This window comes from Mus caroli, unplaced genomic scaffold (assembly GCF_978045245.1).
Source record: "Mus caroli unplaced genomic scaffold, Mus_caroli_1 scaffold_5, whole genome shotgun sequence".
In the NCBI taxonomy this organism is placed as follows: domain Eukaryota; kingdom Metazoa; phylum Chordata; class Mammalia; order Rodentia; family Muridae; genus Mus; species Mus caroli.
This window is the reverse complement of record NW_028227260.1, coordinates 127,632,357-127,653,497: the sequence shown is the minus strand read 5'-3', so window position 1 is coordinate 127,653,497 and position 21,141 is coordinate 127,632,357. Positions and strand designations below refer to the sequence as shown.

Genomic DNA, 21,141 nt, shown 5'->3' with positions numbered 1-21,141 from the left:
AAGGGAACATCACTTTTGAAGGGAAACACATTCTGCCAAGCCTTTGGGTGGAGCTAGAATAAAAACCCATTCCTAACAACACTGAGTCAGCACATGCATCTGGCAGGTTCACTGTGGGAGGGAACTGGAAGAAGGCCTGGTTAAGAAGCAATCTCCAGCAGAGCGGCTTCAGTCTCCAGGGTGATGAAGTCAGAATCCACAACTTCATGCTGTAAATGGGCCAGCCAAGAGTGGTACCCTGATCAACTGAGGGGCATCATCTCCAAGTGCCAGAGAGCTCATCCCACAGCCTTCTGTACGTATTTGTAAATGTATGTACGTTATCACCCCAAGTAATAGACTGGTTTTCAAAAGCTCTAAAATGGGTTATGTGAAAAACAGGTTCTTTGGGAGTCAGATCTAATCCCCCTAGGCTGACTGCAGGGGCAACCGGGTTCCTCTGAAATGTGTATGTTAGGACTTGTCATGTTTCTGGAGCTGACAAGATCATGGATGTGACTTTGCTGTGGCATTTATTGGATTATGAACCAGTATCCATACTACTTAGCTATTAAACAGAATGACTTCATGAAATTCTTAGGCAAATGGATGGAACTAGAAAATATCTTCTGAGTGAGGTAACCCAGTCACTAAAGAACACACATGGTATGCACTTGCTGATAAGTGGATATTAGCTCAGAAGCTCAGATTACCCAAATACAATTCATAGACCACATGAAGCTCAAGAAGAAGGACAACCAAACTGTGGTGTCTTTGGTCCTTCTTAGGAGGGGGAACAAAATACCCATGGGGTATTACTGCTGTGAACAGATACCATGACCAAGGCAAGTCTTATAAAAAACAACATTTAATTGGGGCTGGCTTACAGGTTCAGAGGTTCAGTCCATTATCATCAAGGTGGGAGCATGGCAGTATCCAGGCTTGCATGGTGCAGGAGGAGCTGAGAGTTCTATGTCTTCATCCAAAGGCTGCTAGTGGAAGACTGACTTCCAGGCAACTAGGCTGAGGATCTTATACCCACACCCACAGTGACACACCCATTCCAACCAGGTCACACCTATTCCAACAAGGCCACACCTTCAGATGGTGCCACTCCTTGGTCCAAGGATATAGAAACCATCACAGAGGAGTTTCAAAGTGTGGAGTAAAAACCGAAGGAAAGGCCATTCAGAGACTGACTCACCTGGGGATCCATCCCATATACAGTCACCAAACCTAGACACTATTGTGGATGCCAACAAGTGCTTGCTGACAGAAGCCTGATATAGCTGTCTCCTGAGAGGCTCTGCCAGAGCCTGACAAATACAGATGCAGATGCTCGCAGCCAACCTTTGGACTGAGCACAGGGTCCCCAATGGAGGAGCTAGAGAAAGGACCCAAGGAGCTGAAGGGGTTTGCAGCCCCATAGGAGGAACAACAATATGAATCAACCAGTACCCCCAGAGCTCCCAGTGACTAAACCACCAACCAAAGAAAACACATGGTGGGACTCATGGCTTCAGCCGCATATGTTGCAGAGGACAGCCTTATCTGGCATCAATGGGAGAAGAGGCTCTTGGTCCTTTTACGGCTTGATGCTCCAGTGTGGGGGAATTTGAGGTCAGGGAGGAGGGAGTAGGTGGGTTGGTGAACAGGGGGAGGGAGGATGGGATAGGGAGTTTTGGAGGGGAGTTGAGGAAAGGGCATACCATTTGAAATATAAATTAAGAAAATATTTAATAATAATAATAAAAAAACAGTATTCAACCAGGCAAGATGGTGTGTGGCTATAGCCCTAGTTACAAGGGAGACTAGGCCAGGATCATTGATTGAGTTCAAGACCAGCCTCAGCAACAAAGTAAGATTCCATTATAAATCCCTTTCCACCCCACCACCACCCTATTTCTTTTGATGAACTCACTGTTGCCTGAAATGATTTTGCTGGCTTGAAAGTACAGGACTTCTTTATTAGTCTCATAAAATACATGGCTTCTTATACATGCACCATATGTGTGTGGGCTCTTGGCTCCCCTGGACATAGAATTATAGCAGTTGTGATCTGCCAGATGTGGGTGCTGAGAACCACAACTAATCAATAAGTGCTCCTAACTGCTGAGTCATTGCTCTAGTCCCAATTTTATTTATGTGGCCATGTCACAACACATGTGTAGGTTAGATGACAACTTTCTGGAGTCGGTTCCCTCCTACCATGTGGCTTCTGGGAATTGAACTCAGGACACTAGTCTTGATGGCAAGTACCTTTGCCCATGGAATCATCTTATCAGCCCAGGAAAACACTCTTGTTTTTGTTCCTGGTGCTGAGGATCATATCCAAGGCTTTGTGCATGCTAAGTAAGCGCTCTAGAATGGAGCTACAGCCCCAGCACAACAATTTTAAATGGTATTTCTCTGTAGGCTCAGTAGTGACATGTACAGGTATGGTTGGATGGGGCCTGTAAAAATGTCAAGTGAGTCCAAGTGATATTAAATCTCCCCTCTTCAGTTCTCAGTCAGATCACAATGAATTTTCACACAACATATATTTATTCATAAAATTGCAATAAATTATAATAAAAAAGATGACACAAAATACAGAACCCCACTAGCAGCTTTGCGTAGTGACTGAGACTTTTTTTTTTGTGAAATATAACAAAGAACTACAGATTAAGAATCAGAAAGGGAGACTAATGTAGTATCAGCCAATAGACTGGAATCATTTCTTCCCGAAGATGCTAGGTGCAGTCTTTCACTACCAGTTAAACCTGAAATCCTTAATTCAGAGCAACTATGAAATAGTACCTTGAAGGAATTAGGAATTAAGAGGTTGAGGTACAGGATAGGCAGGATAGGGAAGTAGGTTTCTTCCATCTTATCTGTTTTGTATCCCCTTCCTAGAGATTGTCTAAAACCCTCAACCCTATATACATCCCAGGCTGAGCTGGACAAAAGGCTGAGGCAGTGAAGCAACTTGGTGCTTTGGCCTGATGAAGGAAGGGCACTATGTGCATGCTCCACAGAGCCCCCACTAACCATAATCTTGCTCATCTAAAGACCCAAGCTTGGCAAGGTATTATAAAATGGGCACAGGAGAGGCACCCCCCTGTGGACCACCTTGCTCCAGTTCCTACCATCTGCTTCTTCAGTGATTACTTTCTGGCCTAATAGATAAGACAAAATTCTTCTGCTAGTCTTCCACTAATCAACTGTTGACCCAATCAGATCTTCAGTGAGCTGGCACCAATACTTTGATTCCGATTTCCCAACTCCCAATTATTTAACGGCTTAACTACTGCAGGATACATACCTTTTGTTCTCCCAAGAACTCAATTTTGAAGAGATGAGGAAGCTGGAAAACCATTTGATGGTGGATGTTTTCCTGGCCCTCTCCTTGGATGGTACAAGATACTACTGATGGAATCAGTGCCCAAGATTGTACACACAGCCTATATAAGCTCCTTACATCAGATGTTAATAGGCAAGAATGAGACGACTTGGGTTGGTTTGGTGAATGAAACCAAGCAAGTCAATTTCACCAGGCAGTTTTGCAGCCAGAAGCTGGCAGCTGGTTTGTCAGTCAACAAATTAATTTTTAAAAAGTTTGTCTGTCCCACAAAGCTTGAATAAAATGAAAACCTTAGAGTCGTTTCAAGTGGAAGAGGTAATGTGTATGGCTGGTCCCACGGACCAGTCTCTCTTACACAGCACTTGATCTAGTGTCAAGGAGTCAAGGGCAGTCTTTAAGTCTTTGCTTGAAGGAGGCAGATGTGGAGCTCAGAGTGAGCCCTGTTGAGAGAGGCCAGTTCTGAGGGTTACCCTCAATACTTGGTTTGGAGGGTGAGGAAAGCTCCTGGGACCTCACTTGAGGTGCACAGACTTCTCTTTTGACTGTGATGCAAACATTACTCTGGAAGTGGGTTTCTAGTGGGGAAGATGGGGACCGACATGCAGGATTGCTCCGCATGTCAAGTGTGGATAGTAGCCGGGCACGGGGAGTGGGAAGCAGGGATGTTTTCATTCTGATATAATCACAGTGCTTTCCTTGCTGTTCTGATGTTTCTCACATCAGTGGGATGCCATCTCTATAGTTCATAAAATTATGTAACTAACCATGGTCTGAGACAAGGGAATTGGGCTCCACCAAGTGTGGTTCCCCACGAAGGCCAACATTACAGTGACATACAGATATCATTGTAGTAGAACTGCACAAACGCATGTAACAATCACACGGAGACAGTGAACTTCACTGTTCAGGACACCCACAGAGTCACTAGCCTCATCCAGGCTTCCTTCAAAGTGAGAGCATGGAGGAAGTGTGCAAAGTAGTGACATGAGGAGAGGGTGGGTCCAAAGTGCATCGTACAAAGAACTGCAGACAAGTCTGAGCTATAGCAAGTAGTGCTTGCAGGCTTAGAACAGGAAGGCCTCTCAATCCAGGCCTAGGGTATTAAAGATAATCATGAGGACTGGGAAGCAGGGCAGAAAACATACCCCTAGGTAAAGGTGTGTAAATACAGACCTCTTTGCTTTACAAAGAGTAAACACAAAAACACCGAAATATGGTAACTTTGGCTTGGCAATATATGTCTAAAAGGATTTTGCTGTGTAGGATATGGTAAGGAAGGATTAGGAAAAGTCTTCCCTTTTTACTACTAACAGAATGTAAGATCCTACAGTAGACCCTTTTTGTGTGATAACTTTTCAGATCGTTTTGAAGTAGTCGGAGCCCAAGGTCTTCCTCCTCTAGAATCTCAGATAGGAAAAGACTTAGTCTTCCTCGTTCCCAAGCAGGAAGACCAAGAGGAACTGGATGGCACGCTGGCGGTCATTTGGAGTCTGTCTTGTCATGAGGTTTGGTGGAGGCCTTAGGAGAAGGCTACTGAACAGGGTAGCTAGAGGGTGGGAGAAAGAAAAGGGGAAGCCCACTGTCAGACATGACCTAAGCAAAACCTCAAGGTTTGGGGTGCAGGGAACAAGAACAGCAGGAGGGAAGGGACTGCCATGTTCCCAAAAATCAAATACGGTACACATTATGCACAATGCATCCAGATTCTGTCCAACAAGCACTCCGCACAGACTCTCTCATGAAGCCCCCTTACCGATCATGTTGGTGCTGATATTGTTGTAGTCAGAGAATTTTAAGAGTTCACGAAGGAATGCCATTAAGTAGCGGAAAACATTTCTATGGCACCTTGGAAGCTGGGAAATGACCTGTTTTTTAGAGACGAGTGTGTAATAAGGTTAAATGGCTCATAGGGAATGAGACTCCAAAGCTGCCATAAGAATAATTTGTAACCCAACTGTTGGAGGCCCCATTTGTCTGTCACTACCCTCTATTACCATAAGCAGTATTTTACGTGCCAGATTATGACTCTGGAGTAAGTATGGCTTGGTTTCTCTTCATGACCAGGCCATGTAGTCAGCACAGAGTCACGTTCACACAGTGCCTCAGCAGAAGGAAAGTGTCCATCTGTTATTTTTCCTTTTTCCCTCACAGCAAAGGCATCAGTCAACTTGTTTTTCTCTACAATGCCACTTGGCGATGATGGGTACCTCCTACCAACACTCACTGATGTGATTCATTGCTAGGCTCAGCCATTGTGGACCACAATCTTTGCAAGATCCAAAATACATCAAGAAGGAGAGAAGGAGGAGGAGAAGGAGGAGGTGGCGGTGGCTCCCAACTGTCATCTACCCTTTCAGGTAATGACAACTAGAACTGCACTTACAATTCATTTTGTAATCTCACTCCAGGGTGAGCAGTATCTACCTCACTATGTTTTTCTGTTAACAGAAATAGGCAAACTAGAAAATATTTGAATATAATAAAAATAATACTACCTAAATTCAACTTTACTTATTTAGTGTGTGTGTGTGTGGGGGGGGCTGGGGAGGGCCCATGTGGAGATCAGAGAACAACTAGTAGGAGTTGATTTTTTTCTTCCATCACTTGTGTTCTCGGGATCAAACTTAGGTCAACAGGCTTAGTGGCAAGTACCTTTACCCATTGAACCATCTCACTGGATCCCTCAAGGATCTTAATTTTTAACTATGGTGTCCTATCATAAATAACCGACCCAGTCTCATTCTATCATAGAGTTTTGTAAAACTGACCGTTTCTCTATGGGAGAACCTGCACTGAGCATATCTCAGAGCACCAAAACTCACCTGTTTGCAGATCCGAGGATCATGAGCAGAGTCAAGACATCGCTGATACAGCTCATAACAGATGACTGGCTCTGGCAGAGCTTCCAGGAAAATGAGCAGTGCTTCAGCCACAGAATGGTTATTGCCAGCTGAATTACCTTGAGTTAAAGGAAGAGGAACCCAGAAAAAAAGCCACACAGAGACCTGTCTGGCTCCCTTCCTCAAGCCTCTACAGGGATGGTTTTTCTCTTCTCTTTCTGCACACACTATCCCTGACTGTGGTTTTATAATTGTCCAGGTGCTCTACAGCTGAGTTGGTACAGAATTTCCCAGTCCCTTGGGAGGTTTCACTATAACTAGAGACTTGGAGAACATAGCCTGCACCATGACAGGGTCCACTGGATGGGTTATAAACTAGCTGCCAGTGTTTCCTCTCATTCTTCTTCCTGCCCTCTGAAAGCACATGGCTGGGAAGGTTAGCAGGAACGACCAACTGGCAGAAGAACACTCCTGGTGCTAGGGCTCAGATGTGCAATGCTCATTAGAAGTTGTTGTTAGGTTCCCCTTGATTTCTCTTAGTCTGTTTCGACACAGAAAAAACTTTGCCCAAGTATCTGTCCATATTCTCAAGCCTTGGGCAGAAAGGATACGAATTGTCTCAGGAATGTTGGTATCCAGGCAATCAATGATCTGCTGTAACTCCTCCTGCATTCCAGGGGTTTGGAACAAGTCCTCCTACCAAAGAAGTATGAATGAAGGGAACAAGGCAAGACAGCCAGCCCCTCAAGTTCTGAGCTGGCCCAGAAACTGGGAGAGCAACAGGACAAAAAGTGAAGGGTGGCGCATGTATTAACAGTTAGGGAAGGAAGTTTGGTCATAATATTGCTTTCCTTTAGCATTTCTATAATCCATGTGAAATGTTATTTCAAGCAAGAAAATGACCTGTCAGAAAAATGACATTTCAGTCTCTACTTGATAAGGCAAGGGACTAGATGGCCAGATTAGGAAGCCCAGTAGTGCACCACAGAGCCTCTAGGAAACACAGTGTACCCTGCACAAGTGCAGCCATTGACAAATGTGGACAGAATTGGATGAAGGGAAAAGTGTGAATGGCACATTCATGATACAACTTGGTTTCCGACTTATATTGCTCTTAGTAGATCTGAGAACATCACCCTTCAATTTGGTCAAAGAAAGTTCTATTTTTAAAAAGGGGAATGAGTTGGGAGTAGCTAGGGTTTTAGTATAGGGTTTAAAAGAAAACCCAGTGTTCTGTTAAAGAAATGGGCTTGAAGTCACAATAGACAGAGTACTCAGTAGTCCAGAGAAAATCGTATAAGCAAGGCATGGGCATTCTCAGTTCTGGTCCTGCCTCTGCCCTCAGACTCAGGGTTAGCTTAGCTTGTATGCTTTAGTGCTCTGACATTATAGCCACATGGAGGCTTCCTGGCATGGTTAAACACACTATGTGGATATGCAGCTTAATTTCCTATATGATTCATATACATGCTGCAGTTGCAGGGAAGGGTTTCTCTCACTTACCTGGTGACATGCATATTTGAACAAGTGATCTACTAGAAGCCAGATCTCTTTGGGGACTTGGAGGGGTCGCTCACTGGTACCTTCATCCAAGGGAACCATCTGCAGAAGGGATTTCTCCTAACGGATGAAAAGGGATTAGAATCAAAGGGCCTCAGAATAAAGCATTAAATCTCCTTCAAAATCTTCTCGAGTGGATACAATGTGATCTTTTTCTCTTAAGCTTTTGCCTTTTTTTTTTTCCCTCATAGGAGACATGCATGCTTAGAAGGCACTCAGTAATTATTGCAGTAGTTAAAACAGTCTCCTTCCCAAAATGCTTTATTCAATTAGTAAGCATTTCATCTGTGCTTAGGGTGTGCATCCTCTGGATGCATTCCATATTCTGAAGTGAGAATCTAATACAGTCATAGTACAGTCTATGCATGACCAGTAGCTGGACCATGATGTCACAATTGCTAATAGAGTACCCTGAGGGACTGTATTTACACTTAGGTTTCAGTTTATTCTATACTAATTCTTCCTTCAGGTCTCATCACAAGGACTACTGGGATTTCTCATTGCTTCTTTAACTGAATTGCGTTGGCTTTCAGGAATTAAAGACAACTCTGCACATTAGATGCATATATATGGATACTTTAGGCTTGATTCAAGTTTCTAATCATAAGCCCCAAGATCTAAAAGTAATAACATGGAATGTAGCAACCAAAGAACTAGAATACCATAAATACTCAAGGGTCTGCTTTTAGAACTTATTGTTTATATTAATAGCTCAGCAAAGACTTTTAGGGGCTATTATTTGTCTTACATACCTTTCTATTGTTACGAGTCTTCTGAAAGAATATAAGACAAAAATCCAGAAGTGACACATACCAGACAAATAACTAAATTCAAAGTGTAAAATAAACTCAATTATCTCCCAACACTCAAAGAGAAATATGTTAATTTACCTTAGGTTTATAGTTTCAAATGTAAAGAATATGAAAAAAGAAACCAAACAAACCCCACACATCTAAAATAGGCTACAGGGCATCTGAAGGCAGCCTTCGGAAGAACCCCAGTGGAGAAAGCCACGCTCAATTTTTAGCATCCTCTTCCATTTGCCACCTCTAAGTTATACATTATATATTGTTAACTTTCAGAAATTCTTGCCTGACATTGTTCTATCTATAACCTCCAGCCACGTAGCTTTAAGGGAGAAAAAATAAAGCCTGTATCACTATGCTCACAGAGACCACACATACTCCAGCGGCACCCAGGGATCTTCCTAACACGGTATTCTTTAATAAGCACTGATGCACCGTCTAAGCTGCTGCGCTCTTCTCAGGGAATAAAGAGAAGGGGGTAGTGATCATTCTTTGCCATTTTAAATCTCTCTACATATCTCTTTTCACAGTTCCTTGCTTTCTTTCTCTGGGATGCGATGTCTTGATATTCATATTCTGTATAGTTGCTGTAACCTCTATTGCTGTCTCACCCACTGGTTTCATTCTGGCTATATGTATTACCTGAAGGCATCCCCCTGATCTGAGCCCAAACACTTCATAATGCATTCTACTAACTTGCTTGACCAAACAGAAAACATGTACAGATTCCTCCAGACTCACCATATATACATTATTCATCATTGACTCATACTTTCAAAAAATCTGACATCCAACTGAAGGTTTTTCCTGTACTAAGTCATTTAGACAACACAAGGCACTGTTTAAGCTGAATAGACAGAACATGGAGTGCCCTTAACAGAAAAGAGCTAAGAAGCAAAGATGTCTTAAGCCTTAGTAGTTTAAAAGGTTAATAAAATGTCAGTAGGTTATATACAGCATCTATTATCCACTTCCAAATTCATGTGTGATGATCAGAAATGTCACACTTGTGGCTCTGAAGTCTAGAGAAAGAAACAATAAGAAAATGGAGAAAGAATCTTTACAAAAAATGTTGTGCACATTATTGTGAACTCCTAATGTTCAAAGGGTAACCAAGACCCTCTCTGCCTTTTTTCAACAGGACACTCTGCCTTATAAGCCTTCACTTTGTAATCTTAATGCTAATGGTTAAAGCAGCTGCATCTATCTATCTATCTATCTATCTATCTATCTATCTATCTATCTATCTATCTCTGTCTCTTTTTTCTTTTCCTTCCTTTCTTCCTTTCTTTCTTTCTTTCTTTCTTTCTTTCTTTCTTTCTTTCTTTCTTTCTTTCTTTCTTTCTTTCTTTCTTTCTTTCTTTCTTTTTTTCTTTTTCAAGACAGGGTTTCTCTGTGTAGCCCTGGCTGTCCTGGAACTCACTCTGTAGTACTGCCCGGCTGCAGCTTCACTTTCAAAGTGTATTCAACTCCACCCAATGGAGAGGCCCCTCAAACAATATGAAAGTGCTGTGGAATGTCTGTCCAGCTCCTTCCTCTGCATTTGGCAACCCTGAGGGGAACCTGGCCTCTTCCGTTGAGGGGGGAAAAATGTCATGAGGTACTACAGAAGGGCCATAGCACTGGACAGTCAGGAAACAGTACCCACCCCTTACATTCTGGTGCTCAGGAGCAGTGGGACTTTTTATAGCATTTTCTACCTTTCTGGGCTTTGAGCCTTGTCTGTTAGAACATAGAAAATATCTTTTGCTGTTAAAAAACAGACAGCTAGATTAGATGATTAATGATTTTATTTAGTTCCACAATTCTACTCTTTGCTCTATTTCTTGACCGTATCTGGGCATTCTTGGGGTAATTAGCCACTATTATCAAGGACCCCAAAATCACTTCTTTGTTGTGTGTGTGGTCCATGTGTATGTATGTATATATGTGTGCATGCTGGCTAGGGGTTGATGCCATGTGTCTCCCTTCATCTGTCTCCAACTCCTTTTCTTTCCTCTTTCTTTCTTTCTTTCTTTCTTTCTTTCTTTCTTTCTTTCTTTCTTTCTTTCTTTCTTTCTTTCTTCCTTCCTTCCTTTCTCTCTCTCTCTCTCTCTCTCTCTCTCTCTCTCTCTCTTTCTTTCTTCCTTTCTTTCTTTTCTCTCTCTCTCCCCCTTCCTTCCTTCCTTCCTTCCTTCCTTCCTTCCTTCCTTCCTTCCTTCCTTCTTTTTTTTCTTTTTTTTTTTTTTTTTTGAGACAGGCTTTCTTATTGAACATGGAAGTAACCGATTCTGTTAGACTGGCTGGCCAGGGAGTACCAGGGCCTGTTCTTCAGCACTGGGATTACAGATGTGTGTTATTGCACCTGGCTTTTTTGTTTACACTACTGTTGGAAATCGGAACTTAGGCCCTCATGGTTACATGGGCAAGTATTTTATTGCCTGGGCCATCTTCCCAGCTTCCAAATCACTGTTTTTTGTTTTGTTTTGTTTTGTTTTAGTTAAATCATTTTATTTGAGAAAAGAGGGCGCACAAACCCTGCCATTCTTGTGGGAGAGGTGGTGATAATATCCAGATCCAGTGGAACCTGAACATGCAAGTGGCACCATGAATTCATGGACACTAGGAGCTCCAAATTACTTTTAATGTAACAGGAATAACAAAAAATATTTTTTTTTGGTTTTACTACCAACTCATGAGTTTTCAGATAAGATTTATCAAGACAAATCTGGGCTAGAGATGTAGTTTCATAGTGCAGCACTTGTCTGCAAATTAAAAAATACAAAGTGGTGTGGGTAGTGTGTTTGTCTAGCATGTGTAAGGTAGTGTGGTAGTGTGTTTGTGTAGCATGTGTAAGGCCCTGTGTTTCATCCCTTGCAGCATAATTTAGTGTGCAAAAGCATGCAAACATGCATGCACACATACTAGTAGCTAGGGATTGTTGTAAGAATGCTTATCTATCATCTATCACAAGGACCAAGTTTGATTCCCAGGACTGAGTAAAACCTGGGGTGCTGTAATCTCAGCACTGGGGAGGCAGAGACAGGAGGATGAAAAAAGTAAGGTCACTCTTTGCTACCTAGTGAGGCTAGCCTATAGTACATGAGATCCTGGCTCAAAGAGAAAAAGAAAATGTACCCTTCAGTTTTATTTCTTTTACATACAGAGTATCAATAACTTCTCAGATGTGTCGATGTTGTTCCTATATCTTGAGCATACTTCAAGATACCTTGCAGGACATCAGAGGTTATTAGGACATTCTCACCGAGTCAGAGGCCTCTGATATGAGAATGCTTAGGGACAATTTCCAGGGACCACAGTTAAGTGTTAATCAAGCACAAGGAAACCTTCATTACCACCAATGGATTGAATTACCTTTTCTAGGTAGCTGTCTTCTTCCTGAGAGCAGAGCAGGAGAAAAGTCATTGGCAGACAAACAATGATCAGAGTTAATTCACAGTATTAGAAACAGCTCAGTCTTGCATGCTTGCTAGACACATAGGCTCTGAACAGCCCCGAGTCCTTCAAAGGATGTACACTGAAAATGAAACCCATTTCCCACATGCAAAGTTCTTGGTCACACCTAGTGCACTTAATAGTTCCCTGAGATCATCACTAAGGAGTCATCCTTCTCTAGGCCTTGACTATAGGCAGTGTCCTCTGGAAGCTGCCTCAGGCCCCAGCCAAGCCTGGTGCTGCATGTCCCTGCTCATCTACTGTCAGATGCAGCTCTTACCTCGTCCTAATATTGCTTCCGTGGAAGAACTCAGCTGTGGGTCTGAGAGTGGAGACTCAGAAGTGGGGTATACTTCTTGCCTAGTTCTACTTTTACTCCCATATACTCCTTGCTCTCACTATTCTCATCCCAGCTAGCCTCCCGAGTCTCCAAGAGCCTCTTTGAGCTTTTTCTCTCACCTTGTACCCACCCACCTCCTCAAAAGTGACTAGACTCCCCAGATTTGAAGACTGACTGAAATGTAAATGGATTTGATCTCAGAGCTTTGTGGATCAGGGTTCCATCAGTTCCTCTAATTTCCTGGTGGATATGAAAGACAAAGGAGAAGCAGGGGCAATAGTTTCATTGTCCTTGCTATTTTTGCACTCATTACAACCCAGTTAAGAGAGAGAGAGCAGCAGCCATGATCACCATCACCAGAGGAATTTCTACCACGTGCAAAGGGTGTATACACAATGCCACTTTATCTGCACATCAATGTGAAGCATTATTTCCATTTTACAGATGAAGAAACTGAGGCTTAGAGAGGTTAAATTATTTGCCCAAGTTTATGCATAGGTAATAAGTGACAGAATCAGGATTGGAACCCAGGTCTGACTACAACTCTGAGAGGACAACATCGGTGCTTACAAGATAGGCAGGGGAAAGCTGAGACATGTTATTCACAAGGCAGCATGGTTTATGCAGAGTATAGGTATTGATGCCTGCGTATAAGTCTTCCTTCTGCCTTGTATGAAAGCCCAGGCAATTTACCCAATTTTGTACCATCCCAGTCTCTTCATCTCTGAAACAGGTAAAACATGTTCCTCGTATCGACAGTGAAGCCATCTAAAGCCAGGAGGAGTCTCTGCCCCAGAGACTCTCAACTGGGTTCTTCCTGATCCCATTACAGAGCACTGAGAAATCAAGTAGAAATCACATCTCAGGCCTGGTAGGTCTAAGGAGAAATCCAAGTCTCCCTGTCAGAGATGCAAGAGTGCCTGGACTGGGAGTGAATGTGTATTCCCTGACATTCCAAGGGACTATTCTGAACCTATTGTCCCAAGCTGTTCTTACACATGGCAATTAGGGCTTTTAGTATTGTTAGATATATCATGAATTAAACCTGATTTTCTGAGTTTACCTACATTTAAATACCATGGGGAATGAAGATGTCAGAATCCTAGGTATGCATCGTTCTATCCTTATGATACTTCTAAATGTAAAGTTAGTTCTGAGTGCCAACAATCTAATTTAACAAAAGCCTGTGCTATAACATTTTATTAAATTTAGAAATACTTGTTAATAAATTTGATAGACTCTGCCTTTGTCCTCTGATGAGTACGTGCCCATGATATAACAAGCAAAACAAAGCAGGGAGTTGGGGTGCTATTGTGTCAGTCTAGGCCCTGAAAGAAGTTTCCTTTGAGTGGTGAGCATGGACTGGCACCTGCTGAGGAGGGCAGGGACAGTTAAGAACAAATAAAGGAGAAAGATGCGCTTGGTCCCTAACCCTGGTTTCCAACTGAGTCCGAGTCCTCCTTAGTCTTAGCATTTACAACCTGATATTCTTATAATTCATATGTAAACGGCCCCACTACTTGGCTACTAGTCCTTAAAAACAACACAGGATTTTTTTAAAGCTGGCATTAGGACCCAGAGCTATATGCATGCTGGGCAAATGGTTTACTACTGAACCACATGTAAGCCCTTAAGCTGCAGGATTTTGGGGACAGGATTGTGGAAATAAGCCAGGAGCAGTGGTATAGGCCCGCTATGGAGTTACTCAGAAAGTTCTCATGAATGCTGAGGTCAGGGCCAGTCTAGAAAAAATAGCAAGACCCACGCTCTAAGGAAAGGTGGGAGAGGCAGAATGAAACAAATGCACAGGAATGTTAAACGATAAGGTGAATAAGAAGCACGGACTCACCTTGTTGTGGGAAGCAGAACTAACTAGAGAATGTTGAAAGAACAGTGAGAAACACAATGTCACACCGAGTGACAACTTAATATGTCTGCGTTGTCTGCAGCAGGCATTGGGGAGCAAGGACAAAATCCAGCCTCCCCCCTCCCCAGCAGTATTACAGAATGTTTAATCTGGCAGATCTAAGTGGGAGAAAATGAAGTGCAGAAACAGAGGGAACCATGAAATGGATATCAACATAAGCCAAGCAGGCGAAAAGAAACACCTTAAAACTAAGATGGTGGTCCATGAAACAGCTGAGCTGTTTGCTTCCAAGCTTGATGACGCAAGGTAAATTTCTGGAACTAACATAGTGGAATTAAAGAATCAACCCCACAATACTGTCCTCTGACTTCTATAAGTGAGCCTGGCTGTGCAAGCACAAGCTAAATCAGTCAATGGAATAATTTATGTACTACTATGGGGCCTGGAAGCTGGCTCACTTGACAGAGGTATATGCATGCAGACCTACTTCAATCCCTAGAGCCCACAAGGTGGATGGAGAGAAGCAACTCCCAAGAGTTGGTCTGACCAACACACAATATATATTTTAACTTAGTGGACAGACAGTATCTTTTATTAATAGAATGCTTATCTGGCATGAATGAGGCGCTGAGTTCCACCCCCAATGCCACAAACCTGAGGAATGGAAAAGAAGAAACTCTTAAAGAGGAATCCCAAGGACTGCTAAGATGCTAGTGGAGAGGCAGCAAACGGACATGCAGAGTTTCTTTCTTTGTGGCTGTGATGACGGTTCCATGGTTCATTCACGTGCCACACAAGTGTGATGGACTCTGGATCCCTAGAACCCAAGAAAATGTGAGTGGATGTGGTAGGCCGCCTGTACTTCTAGCCTTGGGGGGCTAAGAGATCCTTAGAGTAAGCTGTGTAGGAAGACTAGCCATATCACGGAGATCTAGGTTTATCGGAGAAACTTCCCCAATATATAAGGTGGGCGACAAATGGAAAATGATTCTCAACATCAACGAACAGGGCTTCACACGCATGCATGCCTATGCACGCACACACAAGTATACATGTACATCACACACATTTCAAAGTGTAAAAAGGAAAAATAATACAGTGATCTTACTTCTCTGGATGTAGGCATAAAGAAAACCAATGTAAATTACACTTAGTCCAGTGCTAGATTGAATTAGAAGTAGAAAAGTCAGTTAACCTCCACAAAAAAGGTTACTTCTTCCGTGGAGTGACATGACACCTAAGAAGCATATTGCAAATCATTCCTTAGCCTAATAGTTACTCTAAGAAGAATGTTCCCAGTAGTGAATGTAGATAAAACAATATAAAAGAGTTCTCTGTAAGTAGAAGATTCAGTTGATAGTGCTGAGGATTCAACCCAGGGCCTGGGGTATGTGGGGAAAGTGTTCTACCACTGAGCTGCACCCCCAGCTCCTCTGCCCACTTTTTAGAGTAGACAAAGCTTGTCAAATTTCCCTAGCTAGCCTTGATCTTGGGATCCTCCTGCCTTTCATCTTTCAAGAAGCTGGATAAAAAGTGTGTGCCACCAAGCTCCTCCAGAAGGTTCACATTTAAGAATAACTAAATGGAAAGCAAAGCTCCCAGAAGAAATAGTTCATATGAAATATAGAGAAGGAACAAATCATACCTGCAAGAGGATAAGAAAGGCGTCATTAGATCAGTAAGATAAACAGGGAGAGACAATCACTGGTATCAGATGAGTCACCACGTTCTTATCGTTCTTATAGCAGACTTTATATCTATCCTCTCCTCATTGGCATGTTCTCCACCCAGCTTTCCTCTTTTTTCATGTTTGTACTTGCAGCCAAAATCCTTAACCAGTTCTGGCACTTCAAGCCTGGTCTCTTTTTCTATTAGCTCATCCTATGTGCAACATCAGAAGGTTCCTTCTAATATGCCAATTTACAACTTTGTATTCATCCTCAAAGTCTCCTGAATGTTCTAGGTAATCTCTGGCTCAAGCATAAGTGCATCTCTTGATCTCCAGACCATTGCCTGCCTCTATCCTACAGAACCTACAAAAAGGCAACTATTATGAATACAAATTATAATCTCTACAGCATTCAGTTTAAGTCATTTCCCAAATATAGTGAACATTAGCCAAATGATCTTGAATGAAACTTTCTTTTAACCATGATTTAGGATTTAGCTAGACTGTGCATGCAAGGATACCTTCATGGCCACTAAATTGCAGAAACTCTCATCATCTCCACACTACTTTATATCCAGTATGTAATACATATTGATGATTATTCTCTAGTTAACATGTTAGTTAATCAGAAAAATAGATCTTTGTTCTGATAAAGAATAAAAATAGTCACAACAAGCTGGGCAGTGGTGGCGCACGCCTGTAATCCCAGCACTTGGGAGGCAGAGGCAGGCGGATTTCTGAGTTCGAGGCCAGCGTGGTCTACAGAGTGAATTCCAGGACAGCCAGGGCTATACAGAGAAACCCTGTCTTGAACCCCCACCCCCACCCCCAAAAAAAGTCACAACAGCAAGTAATTCTCATCCATTCCCTCTTAAGCTAATTCCTACTATCCTAGGCGTTGTAGGATCTTTCTTATTAAGAATGGTTGGAAGAACAAAAAGATTCAAGTCAATGATCTCATTTTGAATTTGATAGTTCTGTAGGAAGTAAGTGGAACATTGGAGTCATTCTGAAACAGTACAGGGAGACAGAGCACATGTCCTGAACCCACTTCCGGCTCCACCATGAATTTATAACACAGAATACAATAGAGGGCATGTACTAGTATTAGAACATTGTCTCATGGGCTTTGAAATATCCTGTCAAGTCCTGGAAAAACCATAAGACCTAAAGAAGTATTCTGGACTTGAAGCAAGAGGAAAGGTGTTCAGAAAAGGGGTGTGACTATTTTAGATTCCTGTTTACTGCCTCTTAACAATATGGCTAATTTTCTCATTGATGAGATTCAGTAACTTAATAATACTGAAATGCAATAAGCCGGGGTAAGAATGAGAATCCTAAGGCCTCCAAAATACAAACTTTCAAAATGAGCAAATGATCATGAATACATAATTTAATAATAATAAAAAAAAAGCCAGCCGGATGTGGTGGCGCACACCTTTAATCCCAGCATTTGGGAGGCAGAGGCAGGCGAATTTCTGAGTTCAAGGCCAGCCTGGTCTACAGAGTGAGTTCCAGGACAGCCAGGACTATACAGAGAAACCCTGTCTCGAAAAAAACAAAAACAAAACAAAACAAAAAAAGCCATTCTGTAATTATACATAACCAAGGTTCTATTTCTTGAACCTTGAGTCAATTATGTCTTAGAAGAGGGAAGATGGCTCTATACAGAGCCAAGATTCCTCTAATAGTTTTATATACTTTCTATTTATGGGGAAATGTGATTGAATTGCCTGATAATATATTTAATAGATAGTAAGAGCTTTTAAAGCTGGTTGAGCCTCCCAGTCATTCCCAGAACATGGGAAAATTATGGCCAGGGCACTATAATGCTGCTGCTGACTTTGATAAAAATAAGCCTTTTGTTTCATACTGCTTTGAGCAATTTTTTTTGTGCTACTGGTCTTTTACCTGCATATTATGATATCTCTGTGTTTATGGCTTTTGTTTCTGTGTATTTCTTGTTTTTTTTCTCTTTAAAATATTCTAAAAAATTCTTTAAAAAATTGTCTGCCTACTTGTTTGTTTTCTAAAGATAGAGAGAAAGAAAGGGTGTGGAGTTAGGTGACTGGGTGGGGTGGAAAGGATTCCGGAGGAGCTGGGGGAGGGGAAGCATGATCAGACGCTGCTATTGTATAATTGTTTTCCATAAAAAAATTGGTGGTAGAAGAAAAACAATTTCAAGAAATAGCAGACTGACAGGATATGAATTTCTGCAGAAAAGGGCTTTCTTTCAAACACAGGTAAAACCTTCTATCATGAGAGCTCTATGGAAACAAATGACATTCCAGCGCTGGAATTTGCTCTCTGAGTCACAGGTGCAAGGATTCCATGGCAACCGCACAGATTACATTCAGACAAGCCAGCAGGCTGCTGCAGCTCTAACCCTTCCTGATGGACCATACAAACACTGGCTATTCCCAGGCCTGAGCACCATTGTGATTTTATATACAAATGGTAACCCTTGGCTCTTCCCTTCATTATATCTGGAGGAAAAAAAAGCTAAGTGCCAATCTGTACACAAATCTAACAATAGTTTCATTTAGCAGAAAAAATTTTAATAGGATGGCTTGCTATTCAATCTTTTTTTTTAACTGAAAATAATATGCTTTTCCCACATAAGAATAGAGACATTATATAGTAGCTTGGCTTGTGAAAGGGGGTGGATATAATTCTTTTTTCTCTTTCTTGAGTCACACACATTAAGTGAAGAAGCATCAGTACATGTTATACCCATCTATAGACTGAATTTATAGCTCAGTTGGTCGAGGCCCTGCCTCACATGCAAGTAGCCCTAGATTTAGTCCCCAATACTCCATAAACCAGATATGGTGGACTATACCTGTGATCCTACACTGGGGAGGTGGAGGCAGGAAGATCAGAAGTTTAAATTAATTCTCAGTACAAGAGGAAATTCAAGTCCAGCCAGGGTTACCAAAGGGGTAAAAAATGCCGACTCATAGGTTCCATGTCTTAAGATTCTATTACCAGTGGTGAATGGGGCAGAGGAGAACCTCTACTTGCATTAAGCACCCCTAGGGACTATGACGTAAGCTCTGTAAGCATCCATAACAGCCTCTGCTCTCAGCAGCAGCCGAGTTTGATATACTGTAGAGAAGAATACTGGTTTTGATATACTGTAGAAAGGAATACTGGAGTTTGATATACTGTAGAGAGGACTACTGGTTTTGATATACTGTAGAGAGGAATACTGGAGTTTGATATACTGTAGAGAGGAATACTGGAGTGGAAGTCAGAAAATCTGGGTCTGTCACTAACTTATCTGACTATGGGCAAGGGAATCCCTCGGGCCTCAGTCTTCCTGTAAGCACAATGAGAATAATAATGCATGGTGCACTTACCACACCTAGCATACATGCCAATTTATGCAAGTGTGATGAGCTTAGCGAGCCCAGCTTTGAGAGGGGGCCTTTGAGCTCATTTTGGAAGTACAATATATTATCTACTATGGTCCCAACAAGACTTAACTACAGAGTAGACTCTCCTTTTCCCTCCTAGGCTTAATTTAATCAAAGTAGTGCTTAGATAAAGTGACATTCTTCTCTATCATTTGTCAGTTCCCATGACCCCAGAAGAAGAGAGAAGGCACAGAAATAATGGGGCAAAACATGCAAATTAAATGTAAAGAAGGTTGCTGTCTGAGGATGTGTCTCACCAGGTCTATGAGTTTGGTGACAGGAACTTCTCGAATTGGTCTTTTCATTCGGCACAAAGCCTCCAATGAGGTTCCAAAGCAACTTGGGAGGTAATTCCCACTGATGGTCAAGAAGTAATCTTTGCCTCGATCCAAATGGAGGACAAGAATATCTTCAATCTTATCTTCACCGGAGTTCAGGATGGTTACAGAGTCTTTGCTGACGTATACATCAAGGGAGATGTCTAATGTCTCGTCTGAAATGAAAGAGATGGTGCATCGTAGCACAGATCTTTCCTGTGGAAAAGCAATTCTGCTCCAAAGCAAAAAACAGAACTACCAGGCAACAACAGGGAAGAGATGGGACACACAACAGAGGTATCACCAATATCAGGACAGTGCAGGTGAGAGACAAGTGATTAGAGAACAAGAAGTTAAGCCAGGGTTGTGGGAGGCTTGAGGAGTTGTGTGTGGCAAGAAGACAGTGGTAAAGGGGAAACTCACTTGGCTCCAAGTAGCCCTCAAAAGGTTCAGCTCGAAGCCATGGCTTGCAGTATTGGCTGTCATTAAGCTTAGGGATGAAAGAAAAATGGCAGGGAACCTGTCCATTGTTGCTGATCTGGAACTTCTCCTTTTGCAGCTGCCGAAACTTCACATTCTCAAAAAAAAACTGGGGAATAACAAACAGACAGACACAACCATGCATGCGTAGTAGGGGAAGTAAGTTGGATTATTTGTAGACAATATGAATCAAGAATAAGGTAATTATTAATCAGATATATAACTACCACATGTACTCATAGACCAAGACAACTTCCTAGCATTGACTCTCATACATGATTTAGCTCATGCCAGCAGAGAAGGCGTTAGGTAACTTTTGACCCTGTTCAAGGCTACTCTGATTGTTCCAGGGATCCTGAGAGGAACATGATCATGGTCCAGGGTGCTCATTCTTTGACTGAGCTCTGTTCCCCCAGACATATGAACTAAGCACCAAATCAGAGTAACTAATCCGATGGCCTCCAAGCTGCTAGGTGCTACTGTAAGAGCTCATCATGTATTATTTAACTCATGTGATCCAGAGAGGGGAGCTGAATCTCTTGAGAGGGTGCAGCACTTCATGTGCTCTTGCATCTACCAAACTGCAAATGAGACTAGGACACAGACAGTCTGACACTGGTGACGATGATTTTAACCTTGATGCCCTTTGAAGTAACACGGTTTCCTTAGTGCTGACTACAACGGACAGGAGACAGGAAGCTGTGCAGTTCGGCTCACCTCTCTCCTGCTAAGTTCTAATGAAGGAAGGAAGTCATTTTCCATTCTGTCCATAATGCGGACGATATCTTCAAAGACCTTCCGATACCTCCGTTCATCCACAACCTTCACCTAATGGGGATGAAGGCACCATTTTTAGCTTCATATGCACACAGCTCATCTCCATCAGATATTATCTAATAATCTAAAACTGGGCATTATGGGAACAGCTTGAAAATAAACTATAGTATGTTCAACACCCTGAAAAACTTTACTAACCCGCTTCAGCCATAACTCTACCTTTCACTCAAAGCTCCGGAGGGGGGATTAAAGGCATGGACCACCGTCACCTAGCTGTCTCTAGGAAATTTTAAAAGTCACTAAAAAACC

At 42.2% G+C, this 21,141-nt stretch overlaps 1 protein-coding gene across 4 annotated transcripts in view; it reads right to left on the bottom strand.

The window, feature by feature from the left end:
• Positions 1-2,504: 2,504 nt before the first annotated feature.
• The window catches only part of Ocrl (OCRL inositol polyphosphate-5-phosphatase), a 54,228-nt gene continuing 35,591 nt past the window's right edge, over positions 2,505-21,141 (bottom strand). For 3 of the 4 annotated variants that reach the window (XM_029473237.2, XM_029473238.2, XM_085838192.1), the window contains 9 exons: positions 20,773-20,883; positions 19,999-20,164; positions 19,516-19,751; positions 11,883-11,906; positions 7,666-7,782; positions 6,774-6,858; positions 6,145-6,272; positions 5,076-5,187; positions 2,505-4,868 (listed from right to left, as the gene is read on the bottom strand). In XM_029473237.2, coding sequence (XP_029329097.1) covers positions 4,744-4,868; positions 5,076-5,187; positions 6,145-6,272; positions 6,774-6,858; positions 7,666-7,782; positions 11,883-11,906; positions 19,516-19,751; positions 19,999-20,164; positions 20,773-20,883 — 1,104 coding nt within the window. In that variant the 3' untranslated portion in view covers positions 2,505-4,743. The remainder of the gene's footprint in view (positions 4,869-5,075; positions 5,188-6,144; positions 6,273-6,773; positions 6,859-7,665; positions 7,783-11,882; positions 11,907-19,515; positions 19,752-19,998; positions 20,165-20,772; positions 20,884-21,141) is intronic. The other variant, XM_029473239.2, reaches the window with a different exon arrangement.